Here is an 18,338-nt window from a genome sequence, read left to right on the forward strand (position 1 = left end):
AAGCTTGGGGCACATAGGACAATGTGACCTCCATTTTCTATATAGCACAGGGCCCTGACCTCCAGTCTGTGTCATCTGCGGCTGTAATGTCACACGGGTGAGTGCTCAGAGGAATCTCACTGTGCAGCTCGCACAGACGTTGCGCCACCTGCTGGCTCAGGTCACTCTGTGCAATGAGATGTGCTGGACCCTCCTGCTGAGCGGCACGCAGAACCCCGAGGAGCGCCTCCCTGGCACGCACCGCCAGTCGCCCGGTCTGTGACTGAGAGAAGCGAGGCAGATTACATTATATGGATGATACTTCTCTTCCTCATATTATGTCTGCGATACAGACGGCAAACCATAAAACGTCTCCTCACCACATAGCAAGTCGTCAGTATCATTTATGGTCCAACCAGTGGACCATTTAGTCTTCTCTGGTTTTACGGTCAGTGGGTGGTCATACAGCAGGTGGCACAATCTTCCAGCATCTCTTCAGGGGCATCCTACATCATTCCCTTCTAAGGTCAGGGGCAGACTGGCCGCCAAGGGGTCGCCTGAGCCCTCCTCACTGCCGCCAACCAGTCAAGCAATGATCTGACATTCACAGAGTTCACGGTGGGAGCGTCAAATAATTAAGCACCTGGTCACCAGACACAGGTGCCATCCTGACTCTTGAATTTAACAGTACTGCCATCCTGAGGTAGCTGGAGTAGGAGGGCAGAAGGCGGTAGCCGACCCCGGCCACCATAGAGGGACAGCTTCTGGGGAGGTATTTGGTTCTGATGGGGCAGTATACTGTGTTGCATTGTGGTATTTGGCTCTACTGGGATGGTATTTTGTGCCGCAATATAGTACTACTTGTGTTGTGCCGCCTTCTGTCAAATTGGATCTGTTTACAACATGGGGCCAATGTTATTTTTTTTCCAGGACCACTTTAAAGGGGATGTCTCACTTCAGCATGTATTGTGTAGAGGAAGTTAAAGGGGTTAATCCCACCTTCTAATTTCATCGCAGCGTCTCCTGTTCGCTCTGTACTAACGCCTGGGGCGTTGTCCTTTCTATTGATGGGCAGCTCGTCAGCGCTCTGCTGATCAGTTGACTCCGCCTCCCTTACTTGCGCGCGCTCCCGTTATAGCCGAACTTCATTCTGGGAGACGCCGCAGCGCTTTCTCTACCCTCTCACGTCCTGCATTCCGCGGCTCTGTTTCAGAAGCAGCACAAGGGAATGAAGAACCGCGCATGCGCGGCCGGCGGCGTGCGCGTTCATGGAAGAAATGCAGCCACACACTGGAAGGTGGCTTCGTTCGCCGCACACGCGCGGCCATTGCATTCGGCCGGCGGGAGGTGGCCGTAACTAAGGGAGGACACGGTACAACAATGAGGTAAAAGGGGGAGGTTTTTAGCGAGAAGGGTAGGAATTGGCTTAAACATTATATTTAGGAAAATGATCATTGTCGCAGCGTGGACAAATGAAACTATGATCCTTTTGATGGGATAACCCCTTTAATACAAGACACTTACTAATGTATTGCAATTGTCCATATTGTATCCTTTGCTGGCTGGATTCATTTTTTCATCACATTATACACTGTTCATTTCCATGGTTACGACCACCCTGTATTCCATCAGTGGTGGTCGTGCTTCCACACCATAGGAAAACGTGCCAGCCTCTCTGGTGTCCAGGATCGTGGGAGCTCAGATAGGCTGGTGCTTTTTTCTATAGTGTGCAAGCATAACCACTGCTGCTGCATTGCAGGGTGGTCGTAACCATGGAAACGAGCAGTGTATAATGTGATGGAAAAATTAATCCAGCCAGCAGAGGAAGCAATATGGACAATCACAATACATTAGTAAGTGCCTTGTATTAACTTCCTATGCATAATAAGTGCTATTTGCTGAAGTGAGACAACCCCTTTAAGTTCCCAGTCCGACCCTGGCTAAAGTATACACGGAGCGAGGTAAACTAGTGGCCTTTTGGTTAAGACTGAGTTTAGTATTCGCTCAAAGACCAAAAGGAAAATGTGCAGGATGGAGTTACACACCATAGCAGGTTGGTGTATGCTGCGGGTGACCACTGCATTGAAGCCAGAAGTGGGGTAGTTTGAAAGCCTGAGGTGCCGTAGTGTCCCAGGAGTGGTGACCCTGCGGTGCCTGAACTCACTGGGGATGGCACATTGGCATGCACTTCACTTCTGCTTGTTGCAGATAGTGAGGAATCTGGTTGAATGTTCGGGTGGTTATGACACTTGCACACCCTGATTTCATCTTTATGATTCACTGTGTGTGCACTGTCCACAAAAGAGTGCAATGGAGTCATAGGTGTCCCTCCTGGAGGTCTATGGGGGGGGGGGGGGGTGGCCATTAGGTTGTTTGCCACCTGTAACCTCTAGCTGTCTCTTCAGACCTTGGACTGAGGGTTCCTGGAGGATGCTGTGGTGGAAGCCCAAGTAGAAGCCAAGGCGCAAGACTGGCTCTCCCGATCGTTCACTCATCTCTCACATTTACAAGGGGGATCAGGGAAAGGTTTATGGTGGCCCTTTTCCTTTTGGTGCAGACAAACTGGCTAAATGGAGTGGTCTCAAACGGCAGAAAAATGCTCAAAACCCCAAATGCTGTTGCGCATTTATGGATGGGGGAGCAAATCGCGCACATGTGATCCGCTGCTAACAGTAATCCCCAGCAAAAATGCATACAATGGAGGATGCCAGCAACGGAGCACATGTACCACAAAGATTTCGACTAGATTGCATCCGAGTACATGTTTCTGTTTGGCCTTATCAATACAATATGTTAATCTTGAGAAGAGAGAAGCAGTAAAGAGTGTACCAACATGGACATTAAATGGAACCTGTCACCTGGATTTTGGGTATAGAGCTGAAGACATGGGCTGCTAGATGGCCGCTAGCACATCCGCAATATCCAGTCCCCATAGCTCTGTGTGCTTTTATGGTGTCAAAAAAAGATGTTATAGATATATATATATATATGTAAATGAGGCTACTAATGTTTCCGGAGCCCAGCCACGCTCACTGTGAAGGAGCCCAGCACCGCCCCGCATCCTCCGAATCTCCTCCTTGCTCCCCGACGTCACGAAGCTAGAGCACCGTAATCTCGCGATGCGCGAGCTAGCGTATGCGCAGTGTCGGCATAGTGTTCCTTCCCTGTGTTGGCATCAGCCTCAGGGAACGAACTGCGCATGCGCTAGCTCACGCATCGCGAGATTACGGCGCTCTAGCTTTGTGACGTCGGGGAGCAAGGAGGAGATTCGGAGGATGCGGGGCGGTGCTGGGCTCCTTCACAGTGGGCGTGGCTGGGCTCCGGAAACATTAGTAGCCTCATTTACATATATATATATAAAATCTTTTTTTGACACAATAAAAGCACAAAGAGCTATGGGGACTGGATATTGCGGATGTGCTAGCGGCCATCTAGCAGCCCATGTCCTCAGCTCTATACCCAAAATACAGGTGACAGGTTCCCTTTAATAGACAACTGGACCAGGGGCAATAAGACACGTGAGAGGAACCTCTACATAACAAAACCAAGCTGGAGAACTATAGGAGACAACTAACGTGAAATGAAGACCATGTTCATGTGGTGATGAGGAGCGAGCTCAGGGCTCAGCAATCTCTGGCACTCAAGCTTTTAAACCACAATTCCCAGCATGTTGCATTCACTTCTATAGGAGTCAATTATGTGTGCATGCTGGGAGTTGGAGTTCATCAACATCGGAGTGCCGGAGGTGGTTGACCCCTGGGCTAGATCCTTATATTAGCTCTGACTGTGGAGGGGACTATAATACCTGACAGAGGCAGAGTCTCAGCACAGCCTTGAACAAGGACTGCTTAGGTTTCTTCTTGCTAGGTCCTACGGCTTCTTCTTCCTCGCCTGCAGCAGACAGGGCGCCCCTTAAATTCTCACTCTGTAATACAAAGACCCCAGGGTCACCAATACATAATGCAGGGTCAGAGGTGGCTTGTACAGGTGTGCCTGGCCATGTCCATACCTCCAGGAGATGGCAGAGGAGTGATGGCTCCTTCTCCAGTTGGCTGCAGATAGAAAGCAGGAATTGCAACTCCTCCTTGTGTGCTGTGACCCCAACAGTATCTCCACCCAGGGCGATCAGCTTCTGTGAAAGAATACGGAAACCGCAGGAAATAATCTGGCCAAGTGACAAATCCAATGTCCCTCGTAGTGGCCGCTGCACAGCCGGATGTGGCCAAACCTCCCAAGTCTGCTCAATCTACAGCTGCGATTAGGCCTTTAACTAGCAACAGTAAGGCCTCGTCCACATTTCCGTGTCAGTGTCACATCCGTGAAAAAAACACGTACGTGTTTCATCCGTGAAGTATCCGTGGTTGATCCATGTGTCCGTTTTTACCATCCGTGTGTCATCCATAGTTCACTGACGTTGCTCATCTAAAAATTTAATTTCGAATCTCCTATCAGTCCTCCTATCAGTGAAAAACGGACACAACACGGATGTGTTTCAGTGATTTTCACGAACCCATACACTTCAGTGGGCGTGCTTAGTCCGCATCACGGATCAAAGTAGTGCATGCCCCGCATGTCCCACGGTCAGTAAAAAAAAAAATACTGAAATGTGAACAGACACATTTAAATCAATGGGTACGTATGCGGTCCGCAGAAAATGCCGACAGCACACGTCAGTGAAAAACGGAAATGTGGACGAGGCCTTAGGGTGCTGGCACACAGCGCAGTTTTGATGCAGTTCTAACACAGTTACTGCATCAAGTAACATGCATTCACAGTGCTGTTGCTGATTGCAGCCTGCTGAAATTAATTAATCCGTTCCCTGACGAGGCGATTTTCAGTTTTTGTGTTTTAGTTTTTCGCTCCCTGTCTTCCCAGAGCCCTAACTTTTTTATTTTTCCATTCACATCGCCGTATAAGGGTTTGATTTTTGCGGGACAAGTTGTACTTTCTAATGCCACCATTTAATGTTGCATAGGATCTAGTGGTAAAAATTTTTCCAAATGGGGTGGAATTGAAAAAATAAATAAAAACGCAATTCTGCCACAGTTTTACGTTTTTTCTTTTTTTACAGTATTCACTATGTGGTAAAATTTGTGCTCTTCATTCTCCAGGTCAATACGAATACAGTGATACCACATATGTATAGTTTTTCTTGCGCTTTGATACCGTCGCCATTTTCTGACCCCTATAAGTTTTTTGTAGTTATGTGTGAGGGCTCATTTTGTGCGGCGATCTGTACATTTCATTGATACCGTTCTGGGGGATGTACGACTTTTTGTAGCAACCGAAAAGCGGTGAATCCAGCAGGTATGGATTTCTTGAGACTGTCAGGTTGCAACTTGGCTCCACTGACTTTTACTAGTACTCAGTGCTACATACGACATGTATCTTAGGGTACCTGCACACGAGTCACTTGTGCTTTTTGGCCCAAATTTGATGCGGTTTTGCTGCAGATCTCATCCTCCCATTGAAAATGGACGAAATCCACACAAAAGAAACGTGCAAAGCACTGACATGCTGCAGATTTCAAAATCTTCTCTGTGGGAGTCTGAAAGAGGACCCGTCCCCTCTCCTAACATGTCTGCATAAGGCTACTTTCACACTCGCGTTTTGTGCGGATCCGTCATGGACGGACCCCTTCAGAAAATACAACCGTCTGCATCCGTTCAGAACGGATCCGTTTGTATTATCTTTAACATAGCCAAGACGGATCCGTCTTGAACACCATTGAAAGTCAATGGAGGACGAATCCGTTTTCTATTGTGCCAGATTGTGAAAACTGATCCGTCCCCATTGACTTACATTGTGTGCCAGGACGGATCCGTTTGCCTCCTCTGCAAGCAGTGTTTTGGTGTCCGCCTCCAGAGCGGAATGGAGGCGGAACGGAGACAAACTGATGCATTCTGAGCGGATCATTATCCATTCAGAAAGCATTAGGGCAAAACTGATCAGTTTTTGGACCGCTTGTGAGAGCCCTGAGTGGATCTCACAAATGGAAAGCCAAAACGGCAGTGTGAAAGTAGCCTTAGCCACTACTTGCATCCCCATGTAATAACTATTCTGGAGCTTCTATTCTTATGACTCTGTGCCGTTCCTCCATTATTCCTGCTGAAAGTAATGAATGAATTCTTTCATGCAAAAAAATAATAATTCAAAAAACACTTTTAAAAAGTTATAGCTGCTTAACCATTAAATGCAAAAATGCCACGCACCTATATCGAGAACGGAGCCCCGCAAGTGAAGGAGGGTGCACTGCGCATGCGCAGCTGCCCTCAATTCATTTTCTAAAGGGCAGGCGAAAATGGCAGTGGGGGCCGCCAGCCACCACCTTGCGGGGCTACATTCTCGATATAGGTGCGGGTTCCAGTGGTGGGACCCCCACCTATAAGACAATGGGGGCATATCCTAGCAATATGTCCCCATTGTCCATGTATTAAGGGGTTAATAGACTGAACCCGGAGGCCACACTCCAGCTGAAGAACCTTTTTCATACAGAACACACAGTTTCAGTAAATAAGACGAGGGGGAACACGTCGTACTTGTACGGGCCGGTGGACGTTGATGTAGTGCAGCAGGGGGCGCTGCACCTTGGTCAGGAGGCGACTGAAGAACACCAGGACTTGCTGTCTCATCCCAGGTGGGTACTGCGGGTAAGAAGAGGATAGCGTCACGAATGAGACAGGATGGTAAAATGCAGAAAACATCCTCATGTGCCCCAGATACGCCCGACTACAGCGTCCTCTCTTCTCACTGCCTTACCTGCCCTCTGAGGTGACAGGTGTGGCTGAACGGTGAATATTAGTTATAACTTTACCCACTCCTAGCCATATTTTTTTAAAATCCTGAGAAACCCCTTTAAATGTATCCCTAGGCCCCAGATGGAGGCCAAGAGGGGCCTCCTTTTGGCCTCCCCTGGACCAGTAAACGTTGGTATATCTTTTTTAAATCGACTACGAGGTATCCCCCTGTCTATTGTGTGGTTTATGTCTTTTAACAAGGAAGCCTATGGGCGACATATGGCTGCGCCGTGACCTCCTCAGAGCACCTGACACCGTTATGTCTACCTACCTCAGCTTTAGCCAGGGTGCAGAGTGTTTCTAGTATCTTGTGCTGCAGTAGGTACTCCATGCAGGGTCCAGTGTTGTCGGCAGGTCCGCTGATATTTCCATCCTCTGGGTCTCCTCTGGTCCCACATTCGTTTTCCTCGTACACAAGGATGTCCAGAAGCTGACGGAGCTGCCATGGGATGTCCGTGTTACGGGCCGGACAGGACTCGTCTGCAGAGAAAGAGAAGTGATGTGATGATGACTTCCATGAACATGTTCACCTTCAGACTGGATACTGTCTGAGGGCTAGTTGACTTTTTAATCACTTTTTATTCCATTTTTTGGGTGGGTGAAGTAACAAAAAAAAAAAAAATAGAACAGGCATGCTCAACCTGCGGCCCTCCAGCTGTTGCAAAACTACAACTCCCATCATTCCCTGACAGCCTACAGATATCATCCTACAGAAGGGCATGGTGGGAGTTGTAGTTTTACAACAGCCGGAGGGCCGCAGGTTGAGCATCCCTGGTCTAGAAAATCAGCCACTTTCCCCTGCTACTGCATCCACTGCACACAATAATTGTTGATTTCTAACGTTAATCTGTTTTCCTTTAGTCCTAACAGCAGCACAATAATTGGGTATGGACTAGTAGGACAGATGGAATTTTTTATTTAATCAAATTAATTACTAATTAGAGACCCCTGAGCCTATACAAGGATAGCTAGCCCCTCCTACCATGTGTTTATTATAAAGAAGTAACGTACTTCGGGAGGGAAGCTTGTGCTGCTGTCAGGACTAAGGGAAAACAGATTAATGTTACATAGTTAATACAGTTGAAAAAAGACATAAGTCCATCAGGTTCAACCAAGGGATAGGTGGGGAAGCGAATCCCAGAAAGAAAAGAGACTCAGATTTCTACACGTTTTCATAAGCATTAAAGGGAACCTGTCACCGGGATTTTGTGTATAGAGCTGAGGACATGGGTTGCTAGATAGCCGCTAGCACATCCGCAATACCCAGTCCCCATAGCTCTGTGTGCTTTTATGGTGTAAAAAAAATGATTTGATACCTATGCAAATTAACCTGAGATGAGTCCAGTCCGTGACTCATCTCAGGGACAGGACTCATCTCAGGTTCATTTGCATATGTATCAAATCGTTTTTTTTACATAATAAAAGCACACAGAGCTATGGGGACTGGGTATTGCGGATGTGCTAGCGGCCATCTAGCAACCCATGTCCTCAGCTCTATACACAAAATCCCGGTGACAGGTTCCCTTTAATGCTTAAGAAAACGTGTAGAAATCTGAGTCTCTTTTCTTTCTGGGATTCGCTTCCCCACCTATCCCTTGGTTGAACTTGATGGACTTATGTCTTTTTTCAACTGTATTAACTATGTAACATTAATCTGTTTTCCCTTAGTCCTGACATGTCTTCTTTTTTATTCCAGCATCTGCGAATCCCCGAGGAAAAACATAAAATCTAAGGCCCCTTTCACACGAGCAATTTTTCCGCGTGGGTGCAATGCGTGACGTGAACGCATAGCACCCGCACTGAATCCGGACCCATTCATTTCAAGGGGTCTGTGTACATGAGTGTTTTATTTAATGCATCAGTTCTGCGTTGCGTGAAAATCGCAGCATGTTCTATATTCTGCGTTTTTCATGCAACACAGGCCCAATAGAAGAACGGGGCTTCAGTGAAAATCGCATTGTATCCGGATGTAACCTGGATGCAGTCTGGGTGCGATGCGTTTTTCACTGATGATTGCTAGGAGATGTTGTTTGTAAACCTTCATTTTTTTATCACACGCGTGAAAAACGCATCAAAATGCATTGGACTCGCGCGGAAAAAAAATGAACAACTGAACGCAATCGCAGACAAAACTGACTGAACTTGCTTGCAAAATGGTGCGAGTTTCACTGAACGCATCCTGAGCCAACACACTATACCCCCTGTATATAATACTGCCACACACTATACCCCCTGTATATAATACTGCCACACACTATACCCCCTGTATATAATACTGCCACACACTATACCCCCTGTATATAATACTGCCACACACTATACCCCCTGTATATAATACTGCCACACACTATACCCCCTGTATATAATACTGCCACACACTATACCCCGTGTATATAATACTGCCACACACTATACCCCCTGTATATAATACTGCCACACACTGTACCCCCTGTATATAATACTGCCACACACTATACCCCCTGTATATAATACTGCCACACACTATACCCCCTGTATATAATACTGCCACACACTGTACCCCCTGTATATAATACTGCCACACACTGTACCCCTGTATATAATACTGCCACACACTGTACCCCTGTATATAATACTGCCACACACTGTACCCCTGTATATAATACTGCCACACACTGTACCCTGTATATAATACTGCCACACACTGTACCCCTGTATATAATACTGCCACACACTGTACCCCTGTATATAATACTGCCACACACTGTACCCCCTGTATATAATACTGCCACACACTGTACCCCCTGTATATAATACTGCCACACACTGTACCCCCTGTATATAATACTGCCACACACTATACCCCCTGTATATAATACTGCCACACACTGTACCCCCTGTATATAATACTGCCACACACTGTACCCCCTGTATATAATACTGCCACACACTGTACCCCCTGTATATAATACTGCCACACACTGGACCTCCTGTATATAATACTGCCACACAATATACCCCCTGTATATAATACTGCCACACAATATACCCCCTGTATATAATACTGCCACACACTATACCCCCTGTATATAATACTGCCACACACTGTACCCCTGTATATAATACTGCCACACACTATACCCCCTGTATATAATACTGCCACACACTATACCCCCTGTATATAATACTGCCACACACTGTACCCCTGTATATAATACTGCCACACAATATACCCCCTGTATATAATACTGCCACACAATATACCCCCTGTATATAATACTGCCACACACTATACCACCCGGTAAGAGTTCAGACATTTTTGGATGCGGCTGCCGTGCACGATTACCAGAACCCGATAATGCAGTGTGAAAAGGGTCTAAGGCGGGTGATTAGGGCGTCAGCTCACTTACCGGTTGTCTCCAGGTAGTACTGGGTCACCCCTCTCCAGTGCTGGATGAATGATTGCAGAAGGTCCTGAGTCGGCTCCCGCTGGAAGAAGACACATGCACATTCACTGCATGGGACTGACATATGTGATGCACCAGGATAACGGCATATGTGATGGTATGTGGGAGGGGGGGTCTGATACCAAAATGAAGAGCTGCCCCTCCATATGGACAGAGGCTGTGACCTCACATGGTGGGATCTATGGACCTTCAATCAGATGGACTCTCACTGCTAGGGATCCACACTCCACCTCTGATGCCTTTTTTGCATAGATATGCCATACCTGACCCCAGCGGAGCTGAACAGACTCCACCGCTATAGTGCGGAACGTTTGGCGTCCGTTCAGGGGGATGGAAAGGGGGGGCGCTTCCCTACCGGATTTTTGTCCAGTCTCTATGACTAAATCTATGACAGACTACAAACGCACATGTGAACAAGCCCTTACTGAGATATTCTAGACGAGGACACGCTCCCTGGCTGGCACTGTTTATCAGGACACGCTCCCTGGCTGGCACTGTTTATCAGGACACGCTCCCTGGCTGGCACTGTTTATCAGGACACGCTCCCTGGCTGGCACTGTTTATCAGGACACGCTCCCTGGCTGGCACTGTTTATCAGGACACGCTCCCTGGCTGGCACTGTTTATTAGGACACGCTCCCTGGCTGGCACTGTTTATCAGGGCACGCTCCCTGGCTGGCACTGTTTATGAGGGCACGCTCTCTGGCACTGTTTATCAGGACACGCTCCCTGGCTGGCACTGTTTGTCAGGACACGCTCCCTGGCTGGCACTGTTTGTCAGGACACGCTCCCTGGCTGGCACTGTTTATCAGGGCACGCTCCCTGGCTGGCACTGTTTATGAGGGCACGCTCCCTGGCACTGTTTATGAAAACACGTTTTCTGGCTGGCACTGTTTATGAGGACACACTCCCTGGCTGGCACTGTTTATCAGGACACACTCCCTGGCTAGCACTGTTTATCAGGACACGCTCCCTGGCTGACACTGTTTATCAGGACACGCTCCCTGGCTGACACTGTTTATCAGGACACGCTCCCTGGCTGACACTGTTTATCAGGACACGCTCCCTGGCTGACACTGTTTATCAGGACACGCTCCCTGGCTGACACTGTTTATCAGGACACGCTCCCTGGCACTGTTTATGAGGACACGCTCCCTGGCACTATTTATGAGGAGAAACTTCCTGGCTGGCACTGTTTATGAGGGCACGCTCCCTGGCTGGCACTGTTTATGAGGACACGCTCCCTGGCTGGCAGTGTTTATCAGGACACGCTCCCTGGCTGGCACTGTTTATCAGGGCACGCTCCCTGGCTGGCACTGTTTATCAGGGCACGCTCCCTGGCTGGCACTGTTTATCAGGGCACGCTCCCTGGCTGGCACTGTTTATGAGGACACGCTCCCTGGCTGGCACTGTTTATCAGGACACGCTCCCTGGCTGGCACTGTTTATCAGGACACGCTCCCTGGCTGGCACTGTTTATCAGGGCACGCTCCCTGGCTGGCACTGTTTATCAGGGCACGCTCCCTGGCTGGCACTGTTTATGAGGACACGCTCCCTGGCTGGCAGTGTTTATCAGGACACGCTCCCTGGCTGGCACTGTTTATCAGGGCACGCTCCCTGGCTGGCACTGTTTATCAGGGCACGCTCCCTGGCTGGCACTGTTTATCAGGGCACGCTCCCTGGCTGGCACTGTTTATCAGGGCACGCTCCCTGGCTGGCACTGTTTATCAGGGCACGCTCCCTGGCACTGTTTATGAGGGCACGCTTCCTGTCCGGCACTGTTTATGAGGGCACGCTCCCTGGCTGGCACTGTTTATCAGGGCACGCTCCCTGGCTGGCACTGTTTATCAGGGCACGCTCCCTGGCTGGCACTGTTTATCAGGGCACGCTCCCTGGCTGGCACTGTTTATCAGGGCACGCTCCCTGGCTGGCACTGTTTATCAGGGCACGCTCCCTGGCTGGCACTGTTTATCAGGGCACGCTCCCTGGCTGGCACTGTTTATCAGGGCACGCTCCCTGGCTGGCACTGTTTATCAGGGCACGCTCCCTGGCTGGCACTGTTTATCAGGACACGCTCCCTTACACTGTTTATCAGGACACGCTCCCTTGCACTGTTTATCAGGACACGCTCCTTGGCTGACACTGTTTATCAGGACACGCTCTCTGGCTGGCACTGTTTATCAGGACACGCTCCCTGGCACTGTTTATGAGGACACACTCTCTAGCTGGCACTGTTTATCAGGACACGCTCCCTGGCTGGCACTGTTTATCAGGACACGCTCCCTGGCTGGCACTGTTTATCAGGACACGCTCCCTGGCTGGCACTGTTTATCAGGGCACGCTCCCTGGCTGGCACTGTTTATGAGGGCACGCTCCCTGGCACTGTTTATGAAAACACGTTTTCTGGCTGGCACTGTTTATCAGGACACGCTCCCTTGCACTGTTTATCAGGACACGCTCCCTGGCTGGCACTGTTTATCAGGACACGCTCCCTGTCTGGCACTGTTTATCAGGACACGCTCCCTGGCTGGCACTGTTTATCAGGACACGCTCCCTGGCTGGCACTGTTTATCAGGACACGCTCCCTGGCTGGCACTGTTTATCAGGACACGCTCCCTGGCTGACACTGTTTATGAGGACGCTCTCCCTGGCTGACACTGTTTATCAGGACACGCTCCCTGGCTGACACTGTTTATCAGGACACGCTCCCTGGCTGACACTGTTTATCAGGACACGCTCCCTGGCTGACACTGTTTATCAGGACACGCTCTCTGGCTGGCACTGTTTATCAGGACACGCTCCTTGGCTGACACTGTTTATCAGGACACGCTCCCTGGCTGACACTGTTTATCAGGACACGCTCCCTGGCTGACACTGTTTATCAGGACACGCTCCCTGGCTGACACTGTTTATCAGGACACGCTCCCTGGCTGACACTGTTTATCAGGACACGCTCCCTGGCTGGCACTGTTTATCAGGACACGCTCCCTTCCACTGTTTATCAGGACACGCTCCCTTGCACTGTTTATCAGGACACGCTCCCTGGCTGACACTGTTTATCAGGACACGCTCTCTGGCTGGCACTGTTTATCAGGACACGCTCCCTGGCACTGTTTATGAGGACACACTCTCTAGCTGGCACTGTTTATCAGGACACGCTCCCTGGCTGGCACTGTTTATCAGGACACGCTCCCTGGCTGGCACTGTTTATCAGGACACGCTCCCTGGCTGGCACTGTTTATCAGGGCACGCTCCCTGGCTGGCACTGTTTATCAGGGCACGCTCCCTGGCACTGTTTATGAAAACACGTTTTCTGGCTGGCACTGTTTATCAGGACACGCTTCCTGGCTGGCACTGTTTATCAGGACACGCTCCCTGGCTGGCACTGTTTATCAGGACACGCTCCCTGGCTGGCACTGTTTATCAGGACACGCTTCCTGGCTGGCACTGTTTATCAGGACACGCTCCCTGGCTGTAACTGTTTATGAGGGCACGCTCTCTGGCACTGTTTATCAGGACACACTCCCTGGCTGACACTGTTTATCAGGACACGCTCCCTGGCTGGCACTGTTTATCAGGGCACGCTCCCTGGCTGGCACTGTTTATCAGGGCACGCTCCCTGGCTGGCACTGTTTATCAGGGCACGCTCCCTGGCTGGCACTGTTTATCAGGGCACGCTCCCTGGCTGGCACTGTTTATCAGGGCACGCTCCCTGGCTGGCACTGTTTATCAGGGCACGCTCCCTGGCTGGCACTGTTTATCAGGACACGCTCCCTGGCTGGCACTGTTTATCAGGACACGCTCCCTGGCTGGCACTGTTTATCAGGACACGCTCCCTGGCTGGCACTGTTTATGAGGACACGCTCCCTGGCTGGCACTGTTTATGAGGACACGCTCCCTGGCTGGCACTGTTTATGAGGACACGCTCCCTGGCTGGCACTGTTTATGAGGACACGCTCCCTGGCTGGCACTGTTTATGAGGACACGCTCCCTGGCTGGCACTGTTTATGAGGACACGCTCCCTGGCTGGCACTGTTTATGAGGACACGCTCCCTGGCTGGCACTGTTTATGAGGACACGCTCCCTGGCTGGCACTGTTTATGAGGACACGCTCCCTGGCTGGCACTGTTTATGAGGACACGCTCCCTGGCTGGCACTGTTTATGAGGACACCCTCCCTGGCTGGCACTGTTTATGAGGACACCCTCCCTGGCTGTAACTGTTTATGAGGGCACGCTCTCTGGCACTGTTTATCAGGACACGCTCCTTGGCTGACACTGTTTATCAGGACACACTCCCTGGCTGACACTGTTTATCAGGACACGCTCCCTGGCTGACACTGTTTATCAGGACACGCTCCCTGGCTGGCACTGTTTATCAGGACACGCTCTCTGGCTGGCACTGTTTATCAGGACACGCTCCCTGGCACTGTTGATGAGGACACACTCACTAGCTGGCACTGTTTATGAGGACACCCTCCCTGGCTGTAACTGTTTATGAGGGCACGCTCTCTGGCACTGTTTATCAGGACACGCTCCTTGGCTGACACTGTTTATCAGGACACGCTCCTTGGCTGACACTGTTTATCAGGACACGCTCCCTGGCTGACACTGTTTATGAGGACACGCTCCCTGGCTGGCACTGTTTATGAGGACACGCTCCCTGGCTGGCACTGTTTATGAGGACACGCTCCCTGGCTGGCACTGTTTATCAGGACACGCTCCCTGGCTGGCACTGTTTATCAGGACACGCTCTCTGGCTGGCACTGTTTATCAGGACACGCTCCCTGGCACTGTTGATGAGGACACACTCACTAGCTGGCACTGTTTATGAGGACACCCTCCCTGGCTGTAACTGTTTATGAGGGCACGCTCTCTGGCACTGTTTATCAGGACACGCTCCTTGGCTGACACTGTTTATCAGGACACGCTCCTTGGCTGACACTGTTTATCAGGACACGCTCCCTGGCTGACACTGTTTATGAGGACACGCTCCCTGGCTGGCACTGTTTATGAGGACACGCTCCCTGGCTGGCACTGTTTATGAGGACACGCTCCCTGGCTGGCACTGTTTATCAGGACACGCTCCCTGGCACTGTTGATGAGGACACACTCACTAGCTGGCACTGTTTATGAGGAGAAACTCCCTGGCTGGCACTGTTTATGAGGGCACGCTCCCTGGCTGGCACTGTTTATCAGGACACGCTCCCTGGCTGGCACTGTTTATGAGGACACGCTCCCTGGCTGGCACTGTTTATGAGGACACGCTCCCTGGCTGGCACTGTTTATGAGGACACGCTCCCTGGCTGACACTGTTTATCAGGACACACTCCCTGGCTGGCACTGTTTATGAGGACACGCTCCCTGGCTGGCACTGTTTATGAGGACACGCTCCCTGGCTGGCACTGTTTATGAGGACACGCTCCCTGGCTGGCACTGTTTATCAGGACACGCTCTCTGGCTGGCACTGTTTATCAGGACACGCTCCCTGGCACTGTTGATGAGGACACACTCACTAGCTGGCACTGTTTATGAGGACACCCTCCCTGGCTGTAACTGTTTATGAGGGCACGCTCTCTGGCACTGTTTATCAGGACACGCTCCTTGGCTGACACTGTTTATCAGGACACGCTCCTTGGCTGACACTGTTTATCAGGACACGCTCCCTGGCTGACACTGTTTATCAGGACACGCTCCCTGGCTGGCACTGTTTATGAGGACACGCTCCCTGGCTGGCACTGTTTATGAGGACACGCTCCCTGGCTGACACTGTTTATCAGGACACGCTCCCTGGCTGGCACTGTTTATGAGGACACGCTCCCTGGCTGGCACTGTTTATGAGGACACGCTCCCTGGCTGGCACTGTTTATGAGGACACGCTCCCTGGCTGGCACTGTTTATGAGGACACGTGTCGCTCCCTGGCTGGCACTGTTTATGAGGACACGCTCCCTGGCTGGCACTGTTTATGAGGACACGCTCCCTGGCTGGCACTGTTTATGAGGACACCCTCCCTGGCTGGCACTGTTTATGAGGACACCCTCCCTGGCTGTAACTGTTTATGAGGGCACGCTCTCTGGCACTGTTTATCAGGACACGCTCCTTGGCTGACACTGTTTATCAGGACACGCTCCCTGGCTGACACTGTTTATCAGGACACGCTCCCTGGCTGACACCGTTTATCAGGACACGCTCACTGGCTGGCACTGTTTATCAGGACACGCTCCCTGGCTGGCACTGTTTATCAGGGCACGCTCCCTGGCTGGCACTGTTTATGAGGGCACGCTCCCTGGCACTGTTTATGAAAACACGTTTTCTGGCTGGCACTGTTTATCAGGACACGCTTCCTGGCTGGCACTGTTTATCAGGACAAGCTCCCTGGCTGGCACTGTTTATGAGGACACGCTCCCTGGCTGACACTGTTTATCAGGACACGCTCCCTGGCTGGCACTGTTTATGAGGACACGCTCCCTGGCTGGCACTGTTTATGAGGACACGTGTCGCTCCCTGGCTGGCACTGTTTATGAGGACACGCTCCCTGGCTGGCACTGTTTATGAGGACACGCTCCCTGGCTGCCACTGTTTATGAGGACACGCTCCCTGGCTGGCACTGTTTATGAGGACACCCTCCCTGGCTGGCACTGTTTATGAGGACACCCTCCCTGGCTGTAACTGTTTATGAGGGCACGCTCTCTGGCACTGTTTATCAGGACACGCTCCTTGGCTGACACTGTTTATCAGGACACGCTCCCTGGCTGACACTGTTTATCAGGACACGCTCCCTGGCTGACACCGTTTATCAGGACACGCTCACTGGCTGGCACTGTTTATCAGGACACGCTCCCTGGCTGGCACTGTTTATCAGGGCACGCTCCCTGGCTGGCACTGTTTATGAGGGCACGCTCCCTGGCACTGTTTATGAAAACACGTTTTCTGGCTGGCACTGTTTATCAGGACACGCTTCCTGGCTGGCACTGTTTATCAGGACAAGCTCCCTGGCTGGCACTGTTTATGAGGACACGCTCCCTGGCTGACACTGTTTATCAGGACACGCTCCCTGGCTGGCACTGTTTATGAGGACACGCTCCCTGGCTGGCACTGTTTATGAGGACACGCTCCCTGGCTGGCACTGTTTATGAGGACACGCTCCCTGGCTGGCACTGTTTATCAGGACACGCTCCCTGGCTGGCACTGTTTATCAGGACACGCTCCCTGGCTGGCACTGTTTATCAGGACACGCTCCCTGGCTGGCACTGTTTATCAGGACACGCTCCCTGGCTGGCACTGTTTATCAGGACACGCTCTCTGACACTGGTTATGGGCACTTTCTACACCAGCAGTTCCCCAACCTGTGGGTCTTTACGACTTACAAAACTACAACTCCCACCATGCACTCAGCGCTGGGAGTTTTAGTTCGCCCCATGGCCCGCTTACGGCTGACACGTAGCAGAGCCGCGCGCTGGCTGACGTCACGTGACCCGCTGTTACCGGACGGCACCGGAGGTGTGACGTCACATGGCCTCGGTGTTCGGCCCTATGGCTACCGGCGGGCACTTACCGTCTCCACGGCCTGCTGCAGGAGGGCTCCGAGGCGGCTCCACATTGTCCCGTCTGCCTCACCTGTCGTCGTGTCATTCACGGCCTGTCCGCCATGTTTCCCACCTAACCCTCAGTGTAAGCACGGCGGGCCATGGAGTCATTGCTCCCGGTGTCAGGCCCAGTCTCCGGTATTTCCTGAATAGTGCCCCGTCCCACCCTCTCCCGCTCCGCCCACCGTGGCGCAGGGCCGTGCGCGAGCCTGTGAGGTCTCCTCTGTGCCCGGGAAAGCTGGGTGCCCGGAGGAGCCTGCAGTCACGTCGTACCGTATAAGAACCGCAAAGTTGCTGCAGCTAAAAAAAAAAATGTTTTTGCAAAATTTCGGAAAATCGTGTTGCAGCCGCACTGTGTGCACGCAGGTCTATGCTAATGGCCTCAGAATCCACCGTGCAAAGTGTTTTACATCTCATGCGTCTGTCCTCTGAGGGGACGGCGGAAATGTGTCAGATCTCTCAATCCGCAGCGTAAAATAACGGACCGGGGGGAAAAAAGCCGCGCCCCGGGATTCGCGTGAGATTCCTTAAAG

The 18,338-nt window shown here is 51.1% G+C and overlaps 1 protein-coding gene across 1 annotated transcript in view; it reads right to left on the reverse strand.

Annotated features, from left to right (window-relative positions):
• Positions 1 to 17,991, reverse strand: part of FHIP2B (FHF complex subunit HOOK interacting protein 2B) — a 36,213-nt gene extending 18,222 nt beyond the window's left edge. Inside the window, exons 1-7 of the mRNA XM_040414846.1 lie at positions 17,775 to 17,991; positions 10,166 to 10,244; positions 7,048 to 7,256; positions 6,519 to 6,623; positions 3,989 to 4,111; positions 3,785 to 3,904; positions 60 to 262 (exon numbers count right to left, since the gene is read on the reverse strand). Coding sequence (XP_040270780.1) covers positions 60 to 262; positions 3,785 to 3,904; positions 3,989 to 4,111; positions 6,519 to 6,623; positions 7,048 to 7,256; positions 10,166 to 10,244; positions 17,775 to 17,819 — 884 coding nt within the window. The 5' untranslated portion in view covers positions 17,820 to 17,991. The remainder of the gene's footprint in view (positions 1 to 59; positions 263 to 3,784; positions 3,905 to 3,988; positions 4,112 to 6,518; positions 6,624 to 7,047; positions 7,257 to 10,165; positions 10,245 to 17,774) is intronic.
• Positions 17,992 to 18,338: the final 347 nt, after the last annotated feature.

This window comes from Bufo bufo, chromosome 1 (assembly GCF_905171765.1).
Source record: "Bufo bufo chromosome 1, aBufBuf1.1, whole genome shotgun sequence".
Taxonomy (NCBI): domain Eukaryota; kingdom Metazoa; phylum Chordata; class Amphibia; order Anura; family Bufonidae; genus Bufo; species Bufo bufo.